Here is a 10,599-nt window from a genome sequence, read left to right as displayed (position 1 = left end):
ACTTTAAGACATGTTGAGGAGGTCATTTAGCCATTTAAATCAGCTGTGTTGCGTCAAGGACACATCTAAAACCTGCAGGACACCGGCCCTTGAGGCCTGGAGTCGGACACCCTGCTCTAAGACCATCCAACCAAAATATCGGTAGTATCGGTATCGATATTTAGATCGATCCACCCACCTTTACCAGTGATACACACAAACTCCTGACGATGAAGTAGAGCGTACAACAGGCTGGACACAGGACAGCCACTCGATAGCTGTACCAGATTATTACCCACACACAAACATGCACTCCGTGGCTGTCTGATCAGACTTGGACATTTGCGTTTTCACATACACCTCCATTGGGTAATGTCTACAAAAGTCCAGCTGCATGACAGTATAAGAAATCCTCAGTGTTGGGTTTACAGCGACTCAAAATGTCTCCAAATTATAGCAGTGGTTAAAAAAAAGAAAACATTTAATAGTAGATTATTTTACTCATGCTGCAATTGTTCAATTGCTACTGGTTATTAAATTTTGGGTGGCAGTATTGCAGACCGTAGATTATAACATGCAGTGGCTGTAGCCCACAGCCATGGAAGACATTTCCACTTCTGACCTTCTATTCTTTCTCTCAGGTCCCTTTGAGGGCCGGGCGACCATTGAAGGAGCGACAGTGACGCTGAAAAAAGTGACCCAGGAGGATGCTGGAGAGTACCGCTGTGAGATCAGTGCTCCTAAAGACTCTGTCAACCTGGGCGAGACCAATGTAACGCTTAAAGTCCTAGGTACCACTGACTGAGATGGGAATCTGCTGTAATAAGAACATTCAGACTATTTTAAAGATGGGAATGTTTTTTGCTTACATTGGTGTGATTTTTCTGCCCGTTCTTTTAGTGCCGCCTCAAACCCCACTCTGTGAAATCCCCAGCTCAGCAGTGACTGGCTCAGTGGTACAGCTGAGTTGCAGGGACCAGCACAGCATCCCACCTGCCACTTACTCCTGGTACAAGGACAACCAGCCAATGAACCCGCCCCGTCATTCCAACGCAACCTATCTAATCAACTCGCGCACAGGAGTTCTGGTGAGACAAATAAGTGTGTGTGCATGCAGATAAAGAAAACCAGGCAAATGTTGCACACTGTAGTATCGTGTAAGCATAAAGATGCTTCTGCTGAGTTGCTCTTCGGTTTGATACAAGGTAGCATTCCTGATTCTTCCTCAAGGACACGTCAGGACAGAAGACACTTCACTTTAAAGCGTGCTCTTTCTAATAATAGAGGTTTGTTGGTTGGTTTTTCTCTTCCACAGGAGTTTAAATCTGTAGCCAAAGAGGACACTGGCCGATACAGTTGCCTGGCATCCAACGGAGTGGGACTACCCAAGATGTGCGAGGCCAAGCATATGACGATAGGTGTGTGTGTGTGCGTTTCCACACTAAATCCCGCCTCATCCCCCACACCTTTCAGCACCAGACAAAATCAAGGATGCAGTGGAGAGGAAAAGCCCACTAAGTTCATTCCACCCTGTTTCTAAAGTCTGGACACATTTATAGCCTAGCCTACAGTTTGAAGAGATCCTGTGGCCAGTGTGGGCCAAATTACAAAATATAAAACGACGCTGTTGATGAAAATAAGTGCTGGGCTTGTTAATAAATCATGTAATGTGCTCTATGTTAATGCACACTACCATTTAAGCACTTTAAGTAGACCTGTTATGCTCATTTTCAGCTCCATATTTTTTATTCTTGGACTGTGCAGGAGCAGCTGTGCTTGATTTTAAAAAGTAGTTTATTTTACACTGAGCCTGGTGCAGTCCATCTGTCTGAAACTAGCTCCTCCCACTTGCTTCCCATTGGCTCATTAATGTTTTAACAGCAGGTGGGTGGAGCTTTTGCAATCACAGATGGCCATATTAGGGGTTGCTGCTCTCAGTGACATCACACAGAGCCACGAGAGGAGAAGCCTGTCTAAAACAGAGCATTTACAGCAGTGTGTGACCTGAGCTTGTGGCTCACAGGCATTACTTGTTTAAGATGAGCGTTCATCATTGTAACTGTATATATATGACAAAAAGAAAAGCATATTAAGTGGACTTTATTAAATTATAGGAACGCTGCAGTACAGCTTCCCACTTTAGGAGATTACTTTGCTTTATTTGCTGCTTCCTGATTTATCTTGTGTCTCGCTGCTTCAATAAATTAGCGAGTAAACAGCTCATAATTCAGTCTTCATTCACACTTCCAGAGGACGTCAACATCACAGCGATAGTGGCAACAGTGTTGGGGGTCTTCCTGGCCGTGCTCATCTGTGGATGCGGCGGTTTCCTGTTACAGAGGAACGGCTTCTTCAGCCGTGAGTTTGTGTGGCTGTCTTGGCAGTCCGATAACCACTCCACAGTGCACCAATTAATATAGAAACTGTTTTCAATTCCCGCCAAAAAAAGAATGACATTGACTCTGTTTTCTCTTCCACGGTCCCGGCTCATTCATCAGCAGGACACAGAGGAAGGTAAGAGCTTTGTGATTAAATTAACATTGATGTGAACAAACACAAGCTAATATCTTACACGCTGAAGTCGAGGGGAGGCGGTGGGGAGGGGTGGATTGTTGTTGCACTTAGCCGGCCTGTCTGCATCTGTGTGCTGAGTCAGGACTGTATGGAGTGACAGCTGTGGCTGTGTGTGAGTGTGTGTTTTCATTTGAGATGCAGCAGTGCCTGCTTTTCAACTCACTGGGTCATTTGATTGGCGGCAACAGATGCAAAACCCTGGGGAAAAGTTTTTTTGCTATTATTTTGATTGATTTTTTTTTTTTTTTAGAATTGATTTCCACTTCCAAGCAGATGTACTAATGTTGAATTCATGTCAAAATACAGCCAGACAGATGACCACTCCACCCGCCTCCTCCCTCCTCAAAACAGGGCTGTGGGGGAAACAATCAGTGCTACATAATTATAGAATAATTACAGGCTGTTAATCAGCAAGAAGGAAAATATTGGCAGTAGAAGGAATTATAGGCAATTAAACTGATTGGACGGGTAATTTGAAAAGGATTATTTGGATATTGAAGAATGAGAGTGTGGCATAGCTGAAGGCGCTTACACCCGTCTTACAGACACTGCCCTCCAAACACACCAGAGTGGGTGTAAAGAGGTTCCAGAAGACACAGAGACATAAATGCATGGCCTCGTATCCCAGGTCTGACTCGCCTGACTTTATGTTATTTGATTACTGGCTTGTTACTGCTTGGAGTTTGATGGGGAGTCAGCGTAGAGCTCTCCTTAAAGCTGATGCGAAAGCTCTTTGTCTGGGTTAAAGTCTGATGCTTATCCTGCTGAGCTAACTGGAGTTGTCAGTGTCAACTTCCTATTTATAGAACAGGCTTCTTCACAAAGAATCAAAGACAATGCGACATGATTTCTGATGCACCGATAGTGGGTACAAATTTACTGAGCGGCGATGCAGATCTAGATTGTGGCATCTAAGAGAAAAATGGTCCCTCGGGCACCTGGTTAGATGGATGAATGTTATTTCATGCTGAGGACTGACAGCGGATGTGTTTTCAGTCGTCGTAGATGAATGTTGGTTGAATGAAGCACAGTTCGGACTGTTCTGGCTTTTTTTTTTAGGATACTAAAAAGCGTAGCTGCGGTCACATTTAGTTGCTCACTTAAGATCCTGTTGGAAAATATTAGCCAAAGAAGAAGGAAACAGTTTACTTCTTTTATTTCAAATGAGGCACTAGTGATTTCACAGTGTATGGTGAATACTTGAAATGATCGGTTGTAGTTAGAGCTGGGCGATAGAACGATAACGATATGTACCGCGATATAACTTTTTCTCGATAGAAAAATTAAACTATTGCGATAGACCTCGCCGCTCTCGTCCTCTTAAAAAAAAAAAAAAAAAAAAGAACAGCCAATCCAAATTAAGTAGCGCAGAGCCGAACCAATCACAGCCGCAGCGTCACGTCACGTGACTTGTTACGTACAGCACAAGTGCCAAGCCGCACATGTGTATTTGTTTGGGAAGCAGCCAGCCACCGTACCGCCCGGGTAATGAAGGAAATGAGTGTGCCGACTAGAAAAATCAACCGAGCGTGACCGAAGGTTACCGAAGAGAAAACAGATGATGGTTCCAATGCCGGAGAGATTGTCGAACGGAAGAGCCATAGAAGTTCCGTAGTGTGAAGGTATTTCGGCTATTTCAAGTCTGACAAAAAACAGAGTAGCGCACACTGTAAATTGTGCCGAAAGCAAGTCTGGAAATACAATAAACTGGTGCATGCTCAATACCCACACGTACCTGGGTATTTTTGAAAACGCAGATTTTTTCTATGTGTTTGCACCTTTCGTCCACACGTAAGCGGCGTTTTTGGTCACTGAAAACGAAGATTTTTAAAAACTCCGGCCAGGGTGGATATTTTTGAAAACTCCGTTTTTGCATTTACGTGTGGACTAGAAAAACGGAGAAAACGCAGCGTCAAAGATGTGCGCATTTTTTGACGTCACACTGTGCGCCACGTTATTGTTTCTGTGAAATGAATTTCTACAATACTGTTACTGTTAATTCTACTCTCTGCAGTGTTTAAATGCTTACATATACACACAGTTACTGTCCCTCCACACATACGACTCGGTTCTGCTTCTATGCCCCAGCTTTGTTTACTTTTTCCCACCGAGGCTTCTAGACTTCTGATTGGCCAACATTTCTGCACGGTTAGGAATCTAGCGCCACCTGCTGCTTTGGCATGTTCATAGCAGCGTTTTCCTTCATTTCTGCCTTTACGTGTGGACGGGATTATTTTTTAAAACGAAAACGGAAAATCTCCGTTTTCAAAAATACCCGTGTACGTGTGGACGTAGCCTCAGTCTCTGACTGGAAGCGCTAATTCGTCATTCGGCTTTTGTCAGACTAAAGTAACTGTTAAAACTGTTTGAAAAGCTCAGCTATACAACAAGGAGAGATTGAGAATTTCCTTTTAGTTCTCAGTTTATTTGATATTGACAAAAGTTAGTCAGTTTTGTCTGTTCTTCTGTAAAACAAACTAAGATTTATTTTTAGAATTAATATTTTGTTTCTAAGTGGAATTGACAATTTAGTAGTCTGTTTTGTTTGTTCTATTTTGAAACTTAAACGCTTTAGCGGCTGCCTTTTGTGTAGTTTGCAATATTTGCCTTTATTTATCTGAAAAAGTCTCATGTTCCTTAAGTACATCTACCCTGTTGAACTTATTATGGGAAATAAATATTTAAATAAAAACAAGCTGCTGATTATTTCACATTTTACTTGTGAGCAACGGCACATTTAAATCTTACAAATATAGTTATTTGGCTTATATCGTGATATATATCGTTATCGCCTGAAATGGAAAAAAACATATCGTGATATGAAAAAATCTTATATCGCCCAGCTCTAGTTGTAGTAAGGAACTAGATATAGTACAGGTCTTTAAAGGTACAGTCAGCTGTACACATAAATATGCATTCTTTGGTGTTTAGTTTGTGGAGTTAAGGAGGTAAAGCAGGAACTGATTGGAAGGTTGGTGCTTCGATCCTAAATATCCTTGATACTGAACCCCAAGTTGCTCAGCTTGGGGTTCAGTATCAAGGATATTCAGCTGTTCAGTTCAGCTGCAGTCGTCAGTGTTTCAGTGTTTGATAGAAAGCATAGAGCACAGTTAGTGGAAGCCACCATGTTCTCCTCCATCCTAATTACAGTGGCTGAAATGGACATTGCCTGACCACGTGTAGTCCACTAATGATGGAGAAGAGAACTCATGGCATTCACATGCCGCAAGCTTTGCTTATGTTTTTGATTCCTTGTGTTTTTAGTTAGTCTACCATTCTAGCAAGACAAGCTTTTTTCTGCATTTAGCAGTAGTTTGTTATTAAATCAGTTCAATCCAAATTTAAACTTGATTTGAATTTTAATTCATGTGTACAACTTCAGACTTAAATATGAATGATCATACCTATGTTTAATCATCTGAGAAGAGGTCTCCCACACCAAAGAAGTGAAAACGTGAAGGAAAGAGTTAACGTGACTGGCACTTCATGAACAGGCTTATTTATTCCCGATATTGTCACAATTACTTACTCTCAGCTTATTAGATATTAGCTAATGTTAGGAGGGTAAGAAAACAGAAATCAATTGCCTGTAATGTGCAGTCTACTGACACCTAGTGGTGAGATTTTACACACTGTGCCTTTAAAGGGGCCTAAACTGGAGCCTTGGGTAACTCCAGCTATTAAATGCATTGCTCAAACAAAAGGCAGTCACACAGTTTGAGCTTTTTAATACTGCGGTGTTGGATTGCTGCATGTGATTGGCTGCATGCTTGCTGGTTTATGAAATGTCATTCATAAAGTGTGCTCAAATAAGCTTGAACATCTTGGTTTACTTCTCTATGTAATTTAAAAGTGGGCTTGAACATATTAGTTCTGCCTATTTTGATTCTTACTTTTTCATTTGGGTTTCCAACGTCTGTTGGAATTCAGGTCATTGCTCAAATATTAGATGGACTATTAGGACTTCTACTACTAGTAATATTATTCCAAAGATGAGAGTTTAGAGGTCTGGCATTGCTAAAAACTACACACAAATGACCATAAAACACTGGTCAGGGTCATTTCTTTGCTTGTTTTGTTGCAGAATGACAGAATCCACTATGATTCAACATGCCTGACTAAACCTAAGCATATGAGTGAATGTCATTGTTGTCCAACCAGCAGTTCCAGAGACATAATTGGTTGGGCGCCTGTGCATGTTAATTGTGGTATCTTTTGGCTTTCCAGGTATAAATCTGAATGCACAATCCTGTGGGGTAAATTTAACAGAGAGCTAAATGCATGGAATAGAAATCAAATGTGGAGGTTGACAGATTTAGGTTACAAATGTTCCAGCTTTCCAAACCAACAGTTAAGCTGCACATCTTTACGGATGACTTCACACTAATACTCACACTCCAAAGCATGGTGTGCAGTACGAGTCCACGAGGGCATGCTTCTTGTTAAAGCCCATGCCCTGACCCCCCGCAGGTCATTTTGGATCTCCCAGTGTCATGGTGCAGCCCACATCAGCAGCCAAACCCTGCACAGAGCTGAGGACATGTGAGTGTGGCACATTAGGAAATAAAATAAACAGACGTAACTGCTTCGCAGACAGCGAGACTTTGGAGGAACCGCAGAACCTGACCCACCATTAAAACCATATGTTGTTTTGGCTGTTTGTGTTTGGATTAAACAAACGAGATAACGTGTTAATTACTGAGCTTTAGAGGTGCCGGTAAGAAGATTTCTTTTGCTCACAGAGAGCCAAGCTACTTGTTTCCTGTCTTCATTTAAAGCTGAACATCTTTTTGGCTACAACTTTAAATTTACTGGCTAAGTTATGGGTTATTGATATTTTTATTTTTTCCCTGTGAAATAGTTTTAATTTCTTAGAAGAGGATCACTTCCAAAAGACTTATTTTTGGAGGTGATTTCGAGACTATAATTAAAGCCATAGAGGTTGATGTGCCAGACACTCAGCAAGCCAAATGCATTACACAAGTTCACAGCTCCGCTAACGCGATCACTTAGACTTTTAACACCGCGTGCCGCTGCAACACAATACTGTTGCTGAACAAAAGGACCTTTGCACATCTCTGCAGATGCAAACAGTTCACGATGAATGATTCCAGTGTTCATAAATGGCGTTTTACAGCATCTCTGATCAATTCCACATTATTTACAGTTAAAGAAAATGAGTATGTCAAACGTACTTACAAGTCAAAGTTGACTATGTGAACTTTTTTGTTTTGAATGGTGAAAACACACCTACAGTTGGATGTATGCACTAAAAGTTCCCTCATCTGGAAAAACACAGGTTCTTCGGCTTTTAGTTTCAGATTGAACACATAATTGTTACATTTAAATCACATTAAACTACATTAAAGTCTTCTCTGATTCAAGATGTTCGCAGATTCTGGTCGAAAACTGATTTTCCTGTGAACAAAAATTTGGTTTTCATTTGCCAGTGAGTTTGTGTAATGAACCATTTAGGGGAGGAAATGAGGTCAAACATCATAAAAGGAAGCAAGAAGTAAAAATTTCAACAGTTTTGATGAGGTCTCAAATTGGCACCAATTTATCTGCATTCACAACCCAAAGAAACGTAAATATAGACATTTTTAATTTTCAACCTGATTTTTTGAAGCTGCAACTTTCACTGAGCGTTGAACTCGTGGCAGACAAAAGGGCAGCGCTCTGACCATCATTCAGCCTTGATTGCTTAATCCTGTAACACAGAGTGTGTCATATTTGATACACGAGTTTTTAAGATCTCTACATCTCCGAGGTGAGGTAAATTGCCCGATAGAATTTTAAGCATTAAATGTCAATGAAGCCAATATAAGTAAAACTCATACATGCAAGTTGTTTAATGTTTTTAATTGTCAGACATCTGGATAATCACTCTGTTAAAGCTCCACAGGATTAATTTTCATACATATATTATATATTTAAAAAAAAACAATTAAATTGCAACTTTTCAATGTGCAAATCCCTCTTTTGCACTATTTAAAATGACTGTAAATGTGGAAGAAAGAAATTCAGGGAGCTGTTTTTTAACATCGAGCTTGTCATGTTGAAAGGAGATCAATAGCACTCTCATAGCTGTTTATTCAAACAGGAGACGTTAGCTTGGTGTAAAGATCGGAAATGAGAAAAGCATTACCCCGACTCTCTCCGAATCGTATCTGCTTACAGGCACATTTAAAGCTCTGATCATCACCACGGTTTTCATAATCCCGCCCCTGTATACCACAGCAGTCTATAGAAATGGCTGTAACTCCTAAATAATTAACAAATTATTGTTAGAGCAATTAAAGTCTGCACATCTTGATTGATTTAAAAAGGTCTCTCATTCTCCAAATGCACATACACAAGCCCTCCTGCGACAAACTGCAGCACTTTCCTTACACTTTGCTCTCCACTTTGTTCCAGTGCTGCCTAATGACGAGCTCGCTCTGACTGTTCTTCCTACCTGTGTTTGCCACGTGCATTATTAATACAGGCGAGATATAACTCAGGTTAGAGCTGTCAGGTGTTCTTACCATGTTTCTGTCTTCCAGGTCCAATGTCAACTACATCCCTCCACCCCAAGAAGTAAGTGTTTGTTTTCAGGTTTGCTTCTTTCCCTCTCACTTTGCCTAAATGTAGCAGTTCGCACTTACCGGATGTTTGATGTGTGTGTGTGTGTGTGTGCTTTTTAATTTAAATCATCAGTTTATTTAGCAAACATTAATACTTGTTTTGTGTCCCTCTTCTCAGCCCCAGGATTTTAAACACACACAGTCGTTCATGCTCTGAGAAGCTGGTCTTCTTCTCCAAAAGCAAAACAAAAAGAAAAAAAAGGTGATAAGGTGCCAACACTGGATTCTGATTTTGTTTCGGACTCAGAACGAGCTCTTGATCTTCCAATACGTGCTAATTTCAATCTTTATTCCTCCGCCAATCCTTCCGGATGGTTGATGTCAAGAAAATCTGCAAGGCTTCTTTACTCTGGCTTTGCTGTGTATTCGCCTCTTACATTGATGTCTCCTGCTATTATGGGATTAAGTACAGTTTCATGGTACTCTGCTTCCCCCTGGTGGTCAGATGTTGAATTTGCAATTGATCTTTTTTTTCTCAGTATAAATTTCTAAGGCTAACTGCTTTAATTACTCAATTTTTATTTTTTACCAAAGACTGATGTTTAATTTGATAGATTTCTTGTCTTTAAAAAATTGAATCATGACAGGGAATTCTCCTTAAAGCCATAAGGGAAGCATCTCAGTTGTTTTCAATAAAACTACAGCTTACCTCAGTCAGTATTTCGTCTTCGACACTGGGACCACTCGTGATCTTAGTAAGAACAAGAAGCCACTTAACAATAACGCTGAGGACAACCCCATTCCATCCTGATGTGCCTGCATGGTCTTTTTTATAAATATACATATATACTATATACCTTGTGCCTTTTTAATTTGTCTGTCTGTCATATTTATCTATGGATCACAGTTCTTTTTTTGTAAAAAAAAATTTGCCTTACTTTTTTCTTTATATGTCTTTATATTTCTGTGCCACTGATTATCAAATGGAGTGTCTGTTTTTAGGCTGTGTGAATGACTTCAGAGTTTTATTTGAATAGTGTATCAGTAATAAAGTTTTTTCTACTCAAGCCCATGTTTGTTATTACCGTGTTTCCAATGGTGGAAAGAATGCAACACGAGAAGTAGCTGCCTATACACTAGAGGTGGCATGTTTTTCAAAACCACAAATTACGTCAAGTTATATCACATGTTGGGGGGGTTGGCAACAAAATGAGATTTTCAAGCATAACACTGTCACTAAAACCTGCCTGTAAGGCAATCTGCTATCAGTCTGAGATTGAATGGGGTGAAGTTTGCAATTACATACAATCTGTTTCTGATGGTACAGCAACTTCCTGTGATAAATCACTGGAAATTACACATCTGGTGCCGTCTACATGGACAGAAATTCACCTTTAACTTTCACATTTGTGCTCAGTACACTTTCCGATCTCCACACTTTGCAATCACAAGTGGGCATGAGTAAACAACAAAAGCCACT

At 40.5% G+C, this 10,599-nt stretch overlaps 1 protein-coding gene across 2 annotated transcripts in view; it reads left to right on the top strand.

Moving 5' to 3' along the window:
- Window positions 1-10,180, top strand: part of jam2a (junctional adhesion molecule 2a) — a 21,613-nt gene extending 11,433 nt beyond the window's left edge. The window contains exons 4-10 of one of the 2 annotated variants that reach the window (XM_086282722.1): window positions 621-770; window positions 880-1,067; window positions 1,295-1,397; window positions 2,230-2,337; window positions 2,481-2,493; window positions 9,099-9,132; window positions 9,298-10,180. In XM_086282722.1, the coding sequence (XP_086138848.1) occupies window positions 621-770; window positions 880-1,067; window positions 1,295-1,397; window positions 2,230-2,337; window positions 2,481-2,493; window positions 9,099-9,132; window positions 9,298-9,336 (635 nt within the window). In that variant the 3' untranslated portion in view covers window positions 9,337-10,180. Of the gene's footprint in view, window positions 1-620; window positions 771-879; window positions 1,068-1,294; window positions 1,398-2,229; window positions 2,338-2,477; window positions 2,494-9,098; window positions 9,133-9,297 lie in introns of both variants that reach the window. The other variant, XM_086282721.1, reaches the window with a different exon arrangement.
- Window positions 10,181-10,599: the final 419 nt, after the last annotated feature.

This window comes from Aulonocara sp. 'chitande type north' Nkhata Bay, linkage group LG23, assembly GCF_057382095.1.
Source record: "Aulonocara sp. 'chitande type north' Nkhata Bay isolate Kocher_YH1m ecotype deep benthic linkage group LG23, A_spYH_male_GT1.1, whole genome shotgun sequence".
Lineage (NCBI taxonomy): Eukaryota > Metazoa > Chordata > Actinopteri > Cichliformes > Cichlidae > Aulonocara > Aulonocara sp. 'chitande type north' Nkhata Bay.
Note: the sequence above shows the minus strand (reverse complement) of the source record. Positions and strands in the feature narration are given on the sequence as shown.